At 57.3% G+C, this 17,362-nt stretch overlaps 7 protein-coding genes across 7 annotated transcripts; 4 read left to right on the top strand and 3 right to left on the bottom strand.

Moving 5' to 3' along the window:
- Positions 1-386: 386 nt before the first annotated feature.
- KRP23_1824 (putative glucan endo-1,3-beta-glucosidase eglC) lies at positions 387-1,628 on the top strand (the record flags this gene model as incomplete). The annotated part of the gene is made up of 1 exon (XM_067886483.1): positions 387-1,628. One exon carries the CDS (start codon positions 387-389, stop codon positions 1,626-1,628), a length of 1,242 nt encoding a protein of 413 aa, XP_067749159.1.
- Positions 1,629-2,451: 823 nt separating this feature from the next.
- KRP23_1825 (putative beta-glucosidase btgE) lies at positions 2,452-3,816 on the top strand (the record flags this gene model as incomplete). Its single annotated transcript, XM_067886484.1, has 1 exon — positions 2,452-3,816. The coding sequence occupies one exon, from the start codon at positions 2,452-2,454 to the stop codon at positions 3,814-3,816; it is 1,365 nt and encodes a 454-aa protein (XP_067749160.1).
- Positions 3,817-4,581: 765 nt separating this feature from the next.
- On the top strand, positions 4,582-6,267 carry KRP23_1826 (putative beta-glucosidase btgE; the record flags this gene model as incomplete). Its single annotated transcript, XM_067886486.1, has 1 exon — positions 4,582-6,267. The coding sequence occupies one exon, from the start codon at positions 4,582-4,584 to the stop codon at positions 6,265-6,267; it is 1,686 nt and encodes a 561-aa protein (XP_067749161.1).
- Positions 6,268-6,526: 259 nt separating this feature from the next.
- KRP23_1827 (Adenylate cyclase) lies at positions 6,527-8,445 on the bottom strand (the record flags this gene model as incomplete). Its single annotated transcript, XM_067886487.1, has 2 exons — positions 6,527-7,688; positions 7,763-8,445. 2 exons carry the CDS (start codon positions 8,443-8,445, stop codon positions 6,527-6,529), a joined length of 1,845 nt encoding a protein of 614 aa, XP_067749162.1.
- Positions 8,446-8,809: 364 nt separating this feature from the next.
- On the bottom strand, positions 8,810-10,766 carry KRP23_1828 (Adenylate cyclase; the record flags this gene model as incomplete). The annotated part of the gene is made up of 2 exons (XM_067886488.1): positions 8,810-10,022; positions 10,087-10,766. 2 exons carry the CDS (start codon positions 10,764-10,766, stop codon positions 8,810-8,812), a joined length of 1,893 nt encoding a protein of 630 aa, XP_067749163.1.
- A 614-nt stretch (positions 10,767-11,380) lies between these two features.
- KRP23_1829 (Adenylate cyclase) lies at positions 11,381-13,273 on the bottom strand (the record flags this gene model as incomplete). The annotated part of the gene is made up of 1 exon (XM_067886489.1): positions 11,381-13,273. One exon carries the CDS (start codon positions 13,271-13,273, stop codon positions 11,381-11,383), a length of 1,893 nt encoding a protein of 630 aa, XP_067749164.1.
- Positions 13,274-16,060: 2,787 nt separating this feature from the next.
- On the top strand, positions 16,061-17,086 carry KRP23_1830 (uncharacterized protein; the record flags this gene model as incomplete). Its single annotated transcript, XM_067886490.1, has 1 exon — positions 16,061-17,086. The coding sequence occupies one exon, from the start codon at positions 16,061-16,063 to the stop codon at positions 17,084-17,086; it is 1,026 nt and encodes a 341-aa protein (XP_067749165.1).
- Between the last annotated feature and the right edge of the window lie 276 nt (positions 17,087-17,362).

Raw genomic sequence — 17,362 nt, forward strand, 5'->3', positions numbered from 1 at the left:
CCGCTTGACAAGACTGCATCGATTCAGCTCGGTGAGGTCGACAGGTGAAGACGTTAGCGCCACTTGGCCGTTCCCCGCCAGGTGCTACGTTAGACCTGCTGGCGCCTCGCGTTTGAGGCACCGGAGACGAAGCCCAGATCTCTGCCATACTTTCGCAGGTACCGCATGGCCGGCCATGTGTACAGCGCCCGAGTCTCTTGCGCGTGCCTGTGAGTGTCTCTTACCGAGCCACGCTGCTGTTCGAACAGCGCAGTGACGACGCACCCGATTGCAGTCTCTCTCGTCTGCTCCGAGCTCGGACTACGCTTCCCGGAGTTCATTCCCCGATTTTCCTCGTCCAGCACAAGGAACTACCACCACCACCTTCGACACTCTTCCTCTTCGACATGGTGTGTGCTACCTACAAGACTGTGTTCGCCATGATGGCGGCCATCGCCCTCGGCTCGGCCGAAGCCGGCGTCGGCATCTGCTACGCCCCGTGGCACCACTCCACGGTGACGGAGGACGTCCTCAAGACCGACATCCAGCAGATTGGCCAGTACTTCTCGAGCTTCCGCACGTTCGAGACCCGCATGGGCGGTGTCAACGCCATCGACGTGGCCGCCTCGGTTGGCGTCAAGATCGCCGCCGGCGTGCAGATGAACGACCCCGCGTCGGTGGACGCCGAGATCCAGGCCGTGTGCGACGGCTACGCCAAGAACCCGGGCTCGGTCGAGGTCGTGTGGGTCGGTAACGAGAACCTGCAGAACGACGGCTTCGGCACGTACAGCGCCGACCAGCTTGTGGGCTACATCCAGAAGGTCAAGGAGTGCACGGGCAACGCCGTGCCCGTGGGCACCGTGCAGCGTATCAACGAGTGGAACGGAGCCAGCGGTGCCGACAAGTTGGCCGGTGCTTGCGACAAGCTTGGAGTCAACATCTACCCCTTCTTCACGGTTGGTGAGCTGAGCGCTGTGGACAAGCTCCAGGCTCAGTGGGAGCAGATGACGGCCAAGTATGACGCCAGCAAGATCGAGCTCACGGAGACCGGCTGGCCGACGCAGGGCGAGGAGTACCAGGGCAACACCCCCTCGGTTGAGACCATGCAGCAGTACCTGGACGACTTCGTGCAGTGGTCGGCCGACAAGGGCCAGTCGTACTTCTTCATGATGTACGACACGACCACGAGCTACTCGGGCGCAGAGTACGAGAAGCACTTCGGTGTCTTCAACACGGACGGCACGGCCAAGGTGACGGTCCCGAGCGGCTTCGCCTCGACCACCCAGACCGGTTCAGCCACGCAGGGTTCGGCCACGCAGGGCAGCCAGACTGGCAGCCAGACGTACACCACTGACGCCCCTGCTGGCACCCCTGCCGCCACCGACGGTGGTGACCAGACCCAGCAGGAGACCCCAGCTGCCACGACGGCCGCCCCTCAGTTCGCTGTGGACGTGCCGGAGTACCGCACTGAGGCCCCGACGCCTGCCCCGACCACCGGATCGGAGACCCCCGCTGTCGAGACCCCTGCCGTCGAGACCCCCGCCGTCGAGACCCCTGTCCAGGATACTCCCTCGCAGGACACCCCCTCGGTGACCCCGGCTGCTACCACCCCGACCCTGACCAAGTCTGGCAAGGACTGCGCGATGTAAGTCGCATCGTAGCGTCAAGGACTAGTCGTTGATGTAGACGGCTCGGTTACGTGATTGGAAACTCAGTACGTCTAGTGCGATGTAGAAGCACGTGGCGGAGGTGCATAACGAAAAGAAAACAGCGTTTGTACAGATACTACTTCAAGTGATTCTCTCTATGGTTGTGTGCCTTGGTTGTCCTCCTTCAGAGATGGCATTCGGGAAGCCTTTACCTTGAACAGCATCTACTCTTTGTGGTAGCAATGGTAATACAAGTACAATTCCCCCCAGCAGTCTTATCAGCTGCTGATAATCTCGCCCGCTGCTTTCCTGAGCTCTACGCGTTGGCTGCGATGGCATCTGCTGCATTGGAGACCGCGACAGTCAAGTCGCCATTGTTGGCGTGCTTTGATGTCGCGGAGTTACTCCATCGCTGTATTTTTGACGTTTCGTACCATCGGAGCGCCACCCTCCCCCGAAAGGCAGGGCGTCTAGCTGCGGGCTCCATCTGGCCTGCTCTGAGTTGATATCAGGACGGCCACCAGCGACTTCTAGTCGCGAAAGCCTATTCTTCCTAAGCAAAAGAAGCAAGTAAAGCACATGGCCATTCGATCGAGTCTTCGTGGAATCCGCGTGGTCCGTGACTGTCTTAAGTGACGTGAGGCAATGCAGCATTCACCAGAACCTGAAAAGCGAGTCCGACTTTATTCTGGCCCCTTGTCTGTTCGTCCAGCCGGGTGCCTCTCTGCTCGATGACCAGAAGTTGTGCCGTCCTTGACGTCCACCCAGGCACTCACTTCTCATTTGCCTCTTCAAGACTCGCGTCTCCAACCTCCAAGCCACAATGGTCTTCTCCTCGAGTGCTCGTGTCGCGGTTGTCATGGCTGCGGTCGCGATCGGAGCGGATGCCGGAGCATTGACGACCGGCGTCTGCTACGCCCCGTGGCACCACAGCACCGTCGATGATTCAGTTGTTGGCCAAGACATGGCTCAGATCGGGCAGTACTTTTCGAGTGTCCGCACGTTCCAGGCCCAATTCAGCGGTGTGAACGTCATCAAAGCGGCGGCTGCAGCCGGTATCAAGGTTGCTGTTGGTGTACAGCTTACGGACGCTTCCGCCATCGACTCCGAGATCGAAGCTGTATGCGCCGGATACGAGGCCAACCCGGACGCGGTTGAAGCTGTCTACGTCGGCAACGAGAACCTCAAAAACGGAGACTTTGGCACGTACAGTGCCGACGAGTTGGCCGCCTATATCACTCAGGTCAAGGCTTGTGTCGGGGACACGCCCGTTGGCTCCGTGCAGCGTATCAACGAGTGGCTCTCTGCTGATGGAGCTGCCACGCTTTCCGCAGCGTCGGACGTCATTGGTGTCAACATCTACCCCTTCTTCACCGAGAGCGACCAGACTGCGATTGAGAAATTGGAGGCTCAGTGGGGCCAAATGACGGCCAAGTACGACTCGAGTAAGCTTCACGTGACGGAGACGGGCTGGCCGTCCAGCGGCGAGAACTACGGCAGCAACGTGCCGTCGACCGACAACATGCAGCAGTTCCTCGATGACTACGTCACGTGGTCTACGGGCGTGGGGACGTCGTACTGGTTCATGATGTACGACACCACCATCAGCTTCTCGGGGGCGGAGTACGAGAAGCACTTCGGCCTCTTCACGTCGGGCGGAGTTCAGAAGGTGACGATCCCCGGTGGCGACGCTGTATCAACAACGCAGCAGACCAACTCCACTTCGTCTTCGTCCACTGGTTCGACGTCTCAGGAGACTACCGGCGCCCCCACTGCGACGGAAACTCTTGTTACAGAGGCCCCTGTTGTCACGGAGACTCCTGCTATAACGGAGACCTCTGCGACTACAGCTCCTGTCGTCACCGAGGCTCCTGCGGCCACAGTAACCACTTTTACAGAGGGCTCAACTTCTTCTTCATCCACTGGTTCGACGTCTCAACAAACTACAGGCGCCTCCGCCTCAACGGAAACCCCTGTTACAGAGGCCCCAGTTAGCACGGAGGCTCTTGCTACTACTGAGACTCCTGCGACCACAGCTCCTGTTGTCATTGAGGCGTCGACAACGGCTCCGTCGACCACAGACACCGAGGGTTCCACTCAGTCTGAGGCTACTCCAGTTACAACCGCAGCCACGCCCACGGTCACCCCCGTGCCCGCTGTCAAACGCTGCAGGGCGGCGTCAAAGTAGAAAATTTGCCCAAACACTCGCTGTAGTTTTATTCGCAGAATACAATTGTTGTTCATATTTGCAGATACATTTTACATCGTTCCTTGACGCTCGACGTCTCTGAATGCATATCGAAAACCCAGCAACGTTGAGTGCAGAAGAGAAAGTCAGAATTAGTGTCCGGTGATTCATTTATTAGTTACCGCAACTTGAACCGATCATGCTACAAGGCTCCCCTCTTTGTGTCCCCCCCCCGCTGACAATACATTTTGCGTTGCGACGCTTGTTTTCAAGGAAACACGTGTGGCTTCCAATTTGTGTTTTGCTGTAAAAGTTCCCACTGTTGGACATCGAAGGAACTCGCTGCTACTAGCACGAGCACTAGAATCGTCTCGATCTACTAGCAGAAAACTCGTATCGATATAAGCAGTCAAGCTTTCTACGGGCGTCTAACGTCCGCCAAAGAAAGTGTATTACGGTCCTCCATGTAGTTTTTTCTCGATGCGCGTTCCTGTTGCTGACGTTGGGACGGCGTATCCATACTATGGCCTTCAAAGCTTGGGTTTTGACTCATTAAAGCACATGTGCCCGCAGCTTGGGATCTGCTCTGTCGAGTTTCGCCACGTCTAATCGTTTTGCATACAATCTCCCATACTGGAACGGCGCCTCTCGTGGCGTTGGTCCGCCTTGATCCTCTGGCTCCTTGGCCATGTCCTCGTTTCGAACACCACTTCCCAATCCACTCCAAACGTTCGCTGCATCAACGAACGTCAACCGGAGTACACCATGGTCTGGTCATCGACCATGCGAGTTTACGCCTTAGCGGTGGCAGTAGCCATGGGCGTCGCAGATGCTGGTCCTCTTTCCACAGGTATCTGCTACGCTCCGTGGCACCACGCCACGGTCGACAACGACGTCGTCGGCAAGGACATGAGCCAAATCGGCGAGTATTTTTCGAGTATTCGTACCTTCCAGGCGCTTTTCAGCGGCGTGAACGTCATCAACTCAGCAGCAGCGGCCGGAATCAAAGTGGCAGTAGGCGTGCAGCTCACGGAGCCGGCGCTAATCGACGCAGAGATTCAGGCCGTTTGCGACGGCTACGGAGCCAACCCGAGCGCCCTCGAAGCCGTCTACGTAGGCAACGAGAACCTCCAGAACAAAGACTTCGGCACCTTTTCAGCGGACCAGCTCGTCGGCTACATTACTCGCGTGAAAGCTTGCGTTGGTGACACCCCAGTCGGTTCGGTGCAGCGTATTAACGAGTGGCTCTCTGCGGACGGAGCACCCACGCTTTCCGCTGCGTGCGACCTCATTGGCGTCAACATTTACCCGTTCTTCACTGCCGGACCGCAGACTGCCGTGGAGAAGCTGCAGACGCAATGGGAACAACTGGCAGCCAAGTACGACACCACCAAGATGCACGTGACGGAGACGGGCTGGCCGTCGGAAGGCGAAAGCTACGGCAAGAACGCGCCGTCTGTGGAAGGCATGCAGCAGTACCTGGACGACTACGTGGCGTGGTCCAAGACCGTCCCGCAGAGCTACTGGTTCATGATGTACGACACGACAGTGAGCTACACGGGCGCCGAATACGAGAAGCACTTCGGAGTGTTCACTGCGGACGGAACGCTGAAGATTACAGTTCCTAGCGGCGATGGATCGACGAAACAGGTGCAAACCAACACGACGGACTCTTCTCAGCAGCAATCGACTGCAGCTCCCGCCGTCCAGACCGCTGCAACGCCAGCCCCTGTGGCCACGACGACTCCTGTGTACACATTTGCGCACGACGGCACTGCCAGTGAAGCTACAACTGGTACGGTTGCTCCTGACCCCAACGCCGATGTGACTCCTGCGCCAACAACGCCCTCCACTGGTGATGCTACTCAGGGAGGACCAACGCCTGCACCGACCGCCCCTGACGCTGGCGTCACACCGGCGCCTACAACTCCTGACGCTGGCGTCACACCGGCGCCTACAACTCCTGACGCTGGCGTCACACCGGCGCCTACAATTCCTGAAGCTGGCGTCACACCGGCGCCTACGACTCCTGAAGCTGGAGCCACCCCAGCACCAACCACTCCTGATGTCACGCCGGCACCAACCGCTCCTGATGTCACACCGGCACCAACTACTCCTACTGTCACCCCAGCACCAATCACTCCTAAAACTGGAGTCACACCGGCCCCAATCACTCCTAAAACTGGAGTCACACCGGCCCCAATCACTCCTAAAACTGGAGTCAAACCGACACCAATCACTCCTAAAACTGGAGTCAAACCGACACCAATTACTCCAAAAGTTGGAGTCACACCGGCGCCAATCACTCCAAAAGTTGGAGTCACGCCAGCCCCAATCACGCCAAAAGTTGGAGTCAAACTGACACCAATCAACCCTAAAGGTGGAGTCACGCCGGCGCCAACCGCTCCTGACGATGAATTTACCCAGAAGTCGACGGGTGTATCGAAATGATACCTGCGTCGACTTCGCAAGAGTCAAAAGGCGTTGAGAATTGCCCATAGCTCTAGGAAAGCCAGCGTCTGCTTTCCCTTTGTGTTCTCGTACGGAGTCATTGGAAACTCCTGCTCGTCCAGGTTTGTAGGACCAGATCAATAAAAACTTGGTGCTGGCAACGATAGCAAGTTTTTCAAATGGCAGTACTGGACTTCATTGTCTAAGATGCACGTGAAAACCATCTTTTTAGTTAATATCTGCACTTCTACTTGCTAGTTTACATGCTGCTGTTGCGCGTGAAATTCGCGTCGTGGTCAAGGCCAAGCAGCGCATGTTGCGACGCGTGACGACCCAGCGCTCCTTGCTCCAGTTGGCGCCGACGTTCGCGCCAAGCGTACATATTGCGCCGGCGTTCGGCGGCTGCACTGCTCCATCCAGGCGGCGTGGCGATATTGAGCGAGTTGGTGTCCGCGTACGGGAACGAATTTACCCGCTTTTTCAGCGTCGTGGTGAATTTCTTTTTGCGCTTGGCCAGCTCCGTCGGGATGACCTGGAAAACTTCCACCGTCGAGTTGATCTGAGGCACCGTGTACTCGCCCACACGGTCCACCATGCAAGGGATCGCCACCAGGTCTGCATACATGAACAACCAGTCGGCTATACGTCTCGTGACCAGGATCTGGCCGCCATCGCCCACGTCACCAATCTCGTTGGCGATGACTTCCGACGCGCCAGTGTACGTCATTTTGCCCGTCACCGCGTGAACATCCAACACCAGCGGACCGTCCGAATCAACTGCATCGTGGATCCCCATTCGAACGCGCAAACCGCAGAAAATCAAGTGACGCCCAGAGCGCTGCTTCTTGGTTGCAGGTAGCAGTCCGTGCAGTTCTTTGGGCCAATTGGCGTCCAGCAGTTGCATTTGCACGTCCAAACAGTACTCTATCGCCTCACGCACCGTGTGAAAAGCTAACTGGAAGGCGTCACCTGCGGTCGTAATCTCGTACCCGCGATATTTCATCAGCAGAGATCGTAGGATATTATCGTGGGTTTCCGTGGCGTTTTGCATGATGAGGCCGTCGCCCACCCCCCACAACGCACTCGACTGCTGAATATCCGTAAACACGAACACTGGGTTCACCAGCGGCGGCTCGGCTGATTCTACGAGTATTTGAGTATCTCTGGGCGATAATAATTCTCCAGGTTGATTGAGTCGAGCTTCGACTTGAGCCTCGACGTCGTCGGGTAAACAGCAGCGGCAGAACTGTAACACACAAGTTTGACTGCACATGGTCGTAATGGCAAGCGCCAACCCGGAGATGCAGTAAATGACGGCGCTGACGCTGATAAAATCCATCAGTTTGTACTCGCGGTTCGGCATGGCGTACAACACGATGGAGGCAAGCTGGAATTGCAGCGTGAAAATCGCGTAAATAATCCTGCAAAACAAAAAATAATCTCCTCGTTAGCGCAAATCGATTCCCCGCAAAACTCTTAGCAAAAATTTGCACACATGATTCTGGAAAGCCGTTGATAGACCGGAGACGTGACAAATTGTCCTTGCACATTTTCGTACTTCCTGCCTCTGCACTTGAGTATCACAATATTCCACACCATGTACAAGAAGCTCGCAAACTGCGCAACATACACAGCCAACAGACATCGCTGCGTGTAGCTCGTGTACCCTTTTCTCACGGCCGCCAGAATGATCTCCACAAGCACAAAAATCGCAATCAGCACCCAAATTCGCCAGAGATACCACCGAATCTGCTCCTTCTCCTTGTCGGCGCCGCGATCCATGGACCGCGCTGCAATGAGCCGCAACTCGTACGCCAATGGAAAAGTCCACGTTGCTACTGCGAAAAGCGCGCAATCGCCCAGCACGAGCAGTACTGTGATAACTGCGCTGTGTGAGACTTTGAAGTGCAAAACCGAGAAGACGGCGAGTCCGCTGTAGCGGTTAATTAGCATTTGGTCCCCCACGTCCGTCGTGGACTGCAGCGGCCAAATGACCCCCACCAACATGTAGACCACACGACTCAGACAGAAGACGAAGTAGCACGAGAAGAAGATGAAGAAGAGCCAGCGCACGCTCGACACTTGCAGGTCCCACGATCGCCGCAAACTGAAGCTGGTGACGCCCGTAGCCACGCACGAAAGCCCCATCGTGACGATGGCCAGCGTCGTCCACGCCATCGCAAAAGCGCAAGTGTGTGCAAATGGTGCGGGACGGAAGCGTAACCAGTCGTAACCGAAGAAGCCGTTCGAAAGTTTGCGCTTTTCTGGTTTAGTAGGATGCCGTTGGCCCTTGACCGAGAACACACGCTCAGCACAGGGGAACAGCTGGACTGGGCTGATACGAGCCTATCCAAAAAAGATGGAAATCGGCTATCGTTGTATTTGTATTTGATGCAAAATGGCCTGCAAATGGTTGGCTTTTGCTAGTGACGATCAAATGGCAAGCGCCGACATGGCTACATCTGCGACGTGTGCAAGTCAGAAGCACTTCAACTTGTTCTGTGACGTGAGTCAAAAAGCTATTGTACATCATTCGGCTAGTTTACATGCTTGAGGTACGCGCGTAACTCGGGCGCGTGTCGAATGTGAAGCTCGGGCGGCTGCTCTCGCTGCGCATAAGCGCTTGGTGGGACGCCGGTCGGCCGAGCGCTCCTTGCTCCAACTGCCGACGACGTTCGCGCAACGCGTACAGAGTTCGACGACGCTCCGCTGCCACGCTGCTCATGCCCGGAGGCGTCCCGTCGTTGGCGGTGAAGGACTGGGCGCCGGTGGCTGCGTTGCCGCCATGCGCGGGGCGTCTCTGGAGCGTTTTCGCGAACGTCGTCGCGAACTGCTTTTTGCGCTTGGCCAGCACTGTCGGCAGCACCTGGAAAACCTCCACCGTCGAGTTGATCTGCGGGACTGTGTACTCGCCCACGCGGTCCACCGAGCACGGGATTTCGATCAAGTCTGCGTACATATCGACCCAGTCGGCCACGCGCCTGGTGACCAGAATTTCGCCGCCGTCGCCCAGGTCTCCGATCTCGTTCGCAATTACCTCCGACGCCCCTGTATAAATCATCTTTCCTGTCACGGCGTGGACGTCCAGGACTAAGGGGCCGTCCGAGTCTTCTGCGTCGTGGATGCCCATTCGTACGCGCAGGCCGCGAAAAATTAAATGACGGCCCGCGCGGTTTTTCTTGGTTGCAGGCAACAAACCGTGCAGCTCGTTCGGCCACGGAGCCTCCAGCAGCTTCAGCTGGACGTCCATGCAGTATTCTACGGCCTCACGCACAGTGTGGAACGCGAGTTGAAACGCGTCGCCGGCGGTTGTGATCTCGTACCCCCGGTACTTCATGAGCGAAGAGCGCAAAATGTTGTCGTGGATCTCGGTGGCGCGCTGCATGATGAGCCCGTCGCCGACGCCCCACAACGCGCTCGATTGCTGGATATCGGTGAAAACAAACACAGGATTCACGAGCGGCGGCTCTGCCGACTCGACCAGGATCTGCGTATTCTGCGGCGTGAGTAGTTCTCCAGGCTGCATGAGTCTGGCCTCGACCTGAGCCTCGATGTCGTCGGGGATACAGCAGCGGCACATTTGCAGCACGCACGCCTGGCTGCACATGGTCGTCACGGCCAAAGCGAGCCCCGAAGTGTTGTAGATGACTGTGCTGATGCTCGTGTAGTCGCTCAGATCGTCTCTGTCATCAGGCAGCGAGTACGAAATGACGGATGCAAGCTGGTACTGCAGCGTGAAAATGGCGTAGATGACTCTGCAGAAACACACAACAACCAAGTTAGTCCAACATCTAGCAAAAAACAAAACTACAACCTTACAAAATTCGTGAAATGCGCTGGTAGATCGGCGACGTGACAAATTGGCCCTGCACATTCTCGTACTTGCGGCCGCCCCATTTCAGCCGGAAAACGACCAGCAGCATGTACAGAAAGCTCGTAAACATGGTGAAGTACACTGCGAGCTGGAAGGCCTGAGCGGTGGTGGTGTAGCCCCCCTGATCTGCCGTCAGGATGGCCTCCGCGACTGCGAAGCCGCCGATGGCGGGCCAGACGCACCAGAGGTACCACCTAATCTGCTCTCGCTCCTTCTCAGCACCTCGATCCATCGTCTTCCTGGCCATCAAGCCGAGCTCGTAGATGAGTGGGAACATCCACGTAGCCACGGAGAAGTGCACCGAGTCTCCGATAACCAGGAAAACGACCACCAGCGGGTCATTGGAAACCCGCGAGTGCAGCGGCGCGAAGATGCCGAGCGTCGTGTAGTGCTCCGACATGAACTCTTCATTGGCCGAATGTCCCCAACGGGCGTTGGCCGTCACTGCGACCATGTAGGCCACGCGACTAGCGCTGTAAACGCTGTAGCACGTGAAGAAGATGAAGAAGAGCCAGCGCACGCTCGAGACCTGCAGGTCCCAGGACCGCCGCAAGCTGAAGCTCGTGATGCCCGTGGAAATGCACGACAGACTCATGGCCGAGATGGCCAGCGTCGTCCAGACCATGGGGCGGTTGGTTCAAATTGGGCCTAATGCGACTGTGATAATTAGTGACACGGTGTGACTGAGAGATTCTCTCTCTCTCTCTTGATCGTGCCGTCTGCTTGTGCGGGGGATTGGGCTGGGCCGCAACCAGCCGATGTGGACAGCACAGCTTGCACTTGGTCGTAGCAATCGCCGCAGAGAAATGTCGAGCGCTATTGCGATTATTGCAATAGTGTTGATGCGCCACAAGGGACGGCTCTGCGTTGATGGGACGAACGCAGTCAGAGAAGAGCCCCACAGCCCATGGGGAATACCAACCGTTGAAGGCGCTGGACGCTGGACAAAGGCGAACTGAGGCCAACGGCAACGGCACGGGCAAAGAACCTCCGTTGATCTTCTTCTTTTTCTGTTTTGGTGGAATTTAGCGTAACATTCGACGTTGATTGGCTGGTTAACGACTTGCCGAAGCGGTTTGATACCTTGGAGAGGGAGCCGGTACAAAAGGCAACAATGGTATCTTCCGCTTGTGGCGTGCTCAATGGCATGGCACTACAATACACGGCACGGTACGTCCAAGCTCATGGAGGAAAGCACTTTATGGAAAAACTAGTGTTAATAGTAATAAGTTAGTCTGACTACATGCTCGTGGCGCGCGTGTAGAACGAGCCGTGGTCCAGTCGCAGGAACGATCGCTGCACGCGGCCGAAGCGGCTCAGTCCGCCTTGCGCGGGTGCGAGGTCGGGTGGCGCCAACAATTGCGGCCGAGACGCCCGTCGTCGCTGCTGCTCGGGAAGTGGCAGCTGACCGGCGTTGCTTGACAGACGCGAGCGGTTGCTGGACGCGATCGAGTACAGCGACGAGGCCGTGGTGGCGCGCCGCTTCTTGAGCGTGGACGAGAACATCTTCTTGCGACCGCTCAGCACTTCCGGCAACACTTGGTACACCTCGAGCTTGGCCTTGATCTGCGGGATCGCGTACTCGCCCACTCTATCGACGATGAAGTCGATCGCCACCAGATCTTCATACATGACCAGCCAGTCGGCCACGCGCTTGGTGACCAGGATCTGACCACCGTCGCCCAAGTCGCCGATCTCGTTGGCGATGACTTCCGAAGCGCCCGTGTAGATCATCTTGCCGGTCACGGCGTGAACGTCCAGGATCAAAGCTCCGTCGGCCTCTACAGCGTCGTGGATGCCCATGCGCACGCGAAGACCTCCGAAGATCAGGCGGTGGCCTGCACGCTGCTTCCTGGTCGCAGGCAGCATGCCATGGAGCTCCTTGGGCCAGTTCGCGACCAATAGCTGGAGCTGCACGTCTAAACAGTACTCGACAGCCTCGCGAACGGTGTGGAAGGCCAACTGGAAGGCATCACCTGCAGTCGTGATCTCGTACCCTCGGTACTTCATCAAAGAAGCACGAAGGATATTGTCGTGAATCTCGGTGGCGCGCTGCATCACCAGCCCGTCGCCCATGGCCCACAGAGCACTGGAGTTTTCAATGTCAGTGAAGACGAAGACTGGGTTCACTAGTGGTGGCTCCGCTGACTCCATGAGCACTTGAGTGTCTCTCGGAGATAGAAGGTCGCCTCCCTGCATGAACCTGGTCTGCACTTGGGCTTCAATGTCGGCAGGGAGACACGACCGACACATGCTGAGCACGCAAGCCTGGCTGCACATGGTAGTGACTGCGAGCGCCATGCCCGAGAGATGGTAGACCAGCAGACTCACGCTGATAAAGTCCAGCAAGTCGTCCTCGTTATCCGGGGAAGCGTACATGACGACCGAGGCCATCTGAAACTGCAGCGAGAACAGCGCGTAGACGATCATAATCCGTTTGAGTCTCTGATACACTGGCGACGTGACGAACTGTCCCTGGACATTCTCGTACTTCCTGCCGCCAATCTTGAGCCTGATAATGAGCCAGACCATGTACAAGAAGCTCGAGAACTGCACAAAGTACACACTTAACAGACAGCGTTGGGTGTACTGCGTGTACCCCTCGTACATGACGGCCAGCGTCGCCTCAGTCGCAGCAAAGACCACGACGATGCCGTGCACCGTCCACGCGTAGAGCCTGATCTGCTTCCTCTCCTTCTCCGCGCCTCGGTCCATGGACCTGGCCGCGATATTGGAGAGCTCAAAAGTTAACGGGAACATCCAGAGAGCCACAGCGAATAGTGCAGCGTCTCCGAAGCACAGCAGCACTGTCGCGAAGCCGTCGCGCGTCTCCTCTAGCTGCAGGACTGTGTAGATGCCCATACTACTGTAGCGGTTGTAGACCACTTCGGCGTCGCTGGATGCGGACGAGGACGAGTCCGCCGTGGTCGTGTCCACGGAGGAGAAGCTCACCCAGAGCAGATATAGCACGCGCGTTGTGCTCCAGATCCACAAGTAGAGGAAGAAGAGGAAGAAGAGCCACCGGACGCTCGACACTTGCAGGTCCCAGCTGCGCCGCATACTCACCATCGTCATACCTGTCGACAAACTGGAGAGCGCCATGGTGGACACGGCGAGAGCCGTCCATATCATGACCACGCCGCGGAGTTAGACGCTGAGACTTGGGCGCGTGCTTCGTGGGCGTCTTGGACAGCAGGTGTACGCGAAGTGGAGGGCTAAGGGGGCGACTGGGGACGCCGTGGACGCAGGACAGCAGCGCGCCTCGTGCGGTAAGTGGAATGCCCGGCGTTAGTTCTTCTCCGCGATGGGGATTGGTGTGCGATACACCATCGAGTAAGGTTCAGTTACGGTACAGTGAGTGAGGGTAATTTTCAACTGCAAATAACTTATATACCTTCTGAAACGGATGGCGTTCGGGAAGGTTACATGTCTAAAAAAGAGAGGGCGAGCGGATTACCTCTGAAATTGAAAGTCGAATAGGAATGGCAGTCGGTGAAGTTAACGGTACGAACTGCTCGTTTGACATCGTGGCGTTGTGACTGCTAGCTGCGGGAGCCACCAGAGTTTGGTGTTGCAAGCGGCAACAAGACGAGCTGGATATGAGCTGGTGGACAGACGAAATCATGGCCAGTCACGCCAAGAGGTGCTTGGAACTACCGGTGGAGGTGGTTTGAGCGAGTGCTGCGTTCCAATTTGGAACGCAACACTCGCTCAGTGTCACTGGCCCAACGGCATTCGAGTATGGCGTTGAGGCTTTCTCGCCTGAGTTGCGGCGACACCTGAGTTACTGGTTTCAATACGGTACCGCGGGAAAAGCTTTCGGACTTGCGGGCGGGCGGGTATTCATTGAGAGCGAGCAACGACGGCCAATACAGGTACAGAGGCGCTGCGTTACAACCACCTGACCGCCCGGACTCGGCAGCGATGCAGGAAACCGCGCGGAGTGGAGAGCTCATTCATGCGGCTCTGAACTCCCTGTGAACTTGACCAGAGAGTGCGGCTTGCGCAAATATGCATTCACTACTGGTATAAATAGTAGGATTGAAAGCACTCGTGATGGTTCACAAAACCAGCAATAACAGCAACGGTCGACAGTCGAAGCGACACGAGCCCTCTTTGCTATTGTACTGGTGGCATGCCGACGGCGGCGGTGCGACGATGGAAGGCGCGTGCTTCTCAACGGTAATGATGCGGTCCACGTCCTGCCTATTGGTGACAGGAGCACGCACCTTTGCAGAGGTGGCTGCAACCAGACTAAAGACTCGTCAACAATAGGTTTGCACAATCGCAAATAGTATAGGTGAAGCTCCTGCGCATTTCTGCTGCAACTTGCACCCTGCAAGCACTGGCGGAAGCGGCCACCGCGTGATCAGGCCTATTCCCTCTGCGCGGTCCGCAGTCTTCGAGGGTCCTTGTTGCCAATAAATTGTTGTCGGCAAGAAGCTGTCGAACCCCGGAAGCTGCCGGTGCCTTGGCTAGTTTTTTGCCGTGTCGTGCTGCGCTCCCTTGCAGAAATCGGTGGCCGCGAGCAGAGACTGGAGCGCGAGGACAGGTTTCCCTTGTCCACCGCGCGAGTGATGAAAGATCGGGTTGCGCTGGAGATTCGCTGCTGGCGAAAAGTGACGAGAAGCCAGCGGATCGAGCCGCTGCAATCCGGTCGCGCGAACCACGCCACCGCAAAAACCAGCAGCGCATACTGCCGAGACTGAACCTCGAAGCCGCCAGAGGAAAAGCTGCGGCTCAGCAGGAATGATGCTATACTTTCGCCTGCGCATGTTGAACATGAGTCGTCTTTGCCTCCGGATATTTCGACAATAGCGGCGGACATTTTGACAATAGAGCCCTACATTCGGCAAGTGTAAACTATATGGTATGTACGTACGGAGGCGCTGCATGGCGATCCTCTCCTCCGATGGGAGACCGACGCCAGTCCGGATGCCTGGGTGGGTCTCGCCGTTCCTGCGCCGAGCCATTCACTGCCGAGGAAGTGATGCGCTTCCCTCGAGCGAGGTCTGCCAGTTGAGGCGGCCTAGTCAAAACGACGGCACGCCACCGGCGTGTTCATCATCGCGGCCGGCTATATCGCGGGCAAAGCCGCTGGCGCGCTCCATATGCTCTGATTATGCTTTGCCGCTCGCCATGATGTCCTCCAGCTTTTCGCTAATCTTGCGGGCGAGAAATCCTGCGGAGGCGTTGGTCGCTTCGGGGAAGAAGCTCGCTATTATAATACCCGCGCTCACTCGATGACTGCAGCGCGCAGAGGCAGCAAGGCTTTGTCGCCAATGCAGAGCGCATCCTCGTCGGCAGGTTGTTCGAGGGTCCATCCGCGTCGTGCGTGTCTGTCTCGTGGGAGCCCCATCGGGCAAGATCGAGGCGCGGTACAATTTAACACCGGTGTGTGCAGTGCAGCGAGCGCAGCTTACGCGATGCTGACCAACCGTTCCCCTTCGGAGCGCTGCTGGGTGTCCGTACAGCGGAGTAAATGCAGGTCATGTCTAACGTATCAGCGCCTGATGAAGGTCTGACTGGCTGGCGCCAGTGCCACTCCAGCTTTCTTAGCTCAACACAACACCCACCGAGATACAGAAGCTCGACGAAGCGAGCGATCGGGTGGTCCCCAACCAGCGCTGGCGTATTGCGATTATTACAGTAGCGAAATTTTATTGTTAGCAGCTTCGTTTGCCAGAAACGGCTTGATTTTCGTCTGCACCTTCCGCTCGCCAGTCTCATTTCCAGATCGGATTGATGGCGAACAGGAGTTGAGCAAGTCACAAGACGCCGCCGCGGAAACGCAAATTGCCAGCCAGTCGCTCCCTCAACCCCGAGGCGCCAGGAAGAGACGCAAACAGGTGGCGTAGCCAACGCTCGAGCGCAACAAGACACTCGAATAAAAGTTAGTTCTATTTTGAGTCGCGTCGGATGCGCCAAGAGGACAAGCCCAGTATGGCCAACAGCAGCCAACGGATGGCGCTCAGCGCCAACAAGAACAAGAACTGGCGCGCCAACTACCTGCGCGCGCTCAACATCTTCACGCCCGACCTGGCCACGCCCAGTCGCAGACACGTCCCGAGTGGAGATGGGAGGCCGGCGCAGGCCGCAGGACGCTCCGACACTCGCCGACGCGCCGCAGCAGCTCCCACGGCCGACGCAAGCAGCAGCACTAGTCGGCAGAGCAGCAATAGCCGGCAGAGCAGTAATAGCCGGCAGAGCAGCAGGTCCGGCTCGTCGTCTCGCAGCAGGACAGCGGACGACAAGGCCTCGTCCTCCTACGTGTTCGGGCTCCGGTCGCACCTCTTCCGGGCGCGGAGATTGGCCCCCAGGAGCGATTTGGTGGTCGTGGACCGCGTGTCGGCGCCCATCGAGATCCCGACTGGAACGTCGGCCACCCCGCCGGCGGCCGACAAGCTGTCGGACAGGAGGGACTCGGAGTCGCGCCGCCGACGCGGCAGCAGCCACGACTTTCCGGACAAGCAGCCGATGGTGCAGTTGTTGTCGTGGGAAGAGCCGTCCGTGATGCTCGGGAGCGGCGGCTGGCCGCTCGAGAGCGACAAGCGGGACAGTAGCGGGCTGCTGAGCCGACACGACAGCGGTCGGAGGTCGTCCAGGCCGTATTCAGGCATCGCAGAGGAGTGCGAGGACACGGAGGACGAAGACGCCGACGGATTGACGACCACAGAAGACGACGATGACATATTTAAGATGGAGTTCGACGGCGACTCCCACGCCAGTAGGAACGTATTTAGGGGTGAGCGACCGAGCCAGCGCGGGGAGCAGTGGCACGGAGGTTTTGACGATTTTGACGATTTTGACGAGGACGAGGCCGTTCAGCCGCTGTCTGCGTCGTTCGTGCCGCCGCACCAAATGGTGGAGCGCGGGTGCTTCTCGCTGGGTCTGCGCGACGAGTTCAAGCGGAAGCCAGGCATGCACATCTCGACTGGCAGGTAGTGTGATAGGAGGATTGGAAATTAACTCCAGGAGTTGAAGAAGACAAATAGAGTCCGTGACGGGCAGCATCAAGTGAAGCATAGAAAACGATCTATATGGGCCATGCCACGTTGAAGCCCGACGCTTCGTGCAGAGGAAGTGCTCCTTCTCTTAGTCAGAGGTGCTAAGATCAGCACACACGAATCTCTTGGACGAGAAACTATAATGTATTTGACGGCACTTGGACGAAGAAACAGCTAACTAAACCACTACGAACTAGGTTACAGACAGCAAACT

The sequence above is a fragment of the Phytophthora ramorum genome (genome assembly GCF_020800215.1).
Source record: "Phytophthora ramorum isolate Pr-102 chromosome Unknown Phyram_PR-102_s0002, whole genome shotgun sequence".
In the NCBI taxonomy this organism is placed as follows: Eukaryota; Oomycota; class Peronosporomycetes; order Peronosporales; family Peronosporaceae; genus Phytophthora; species Phytophthora ramorum.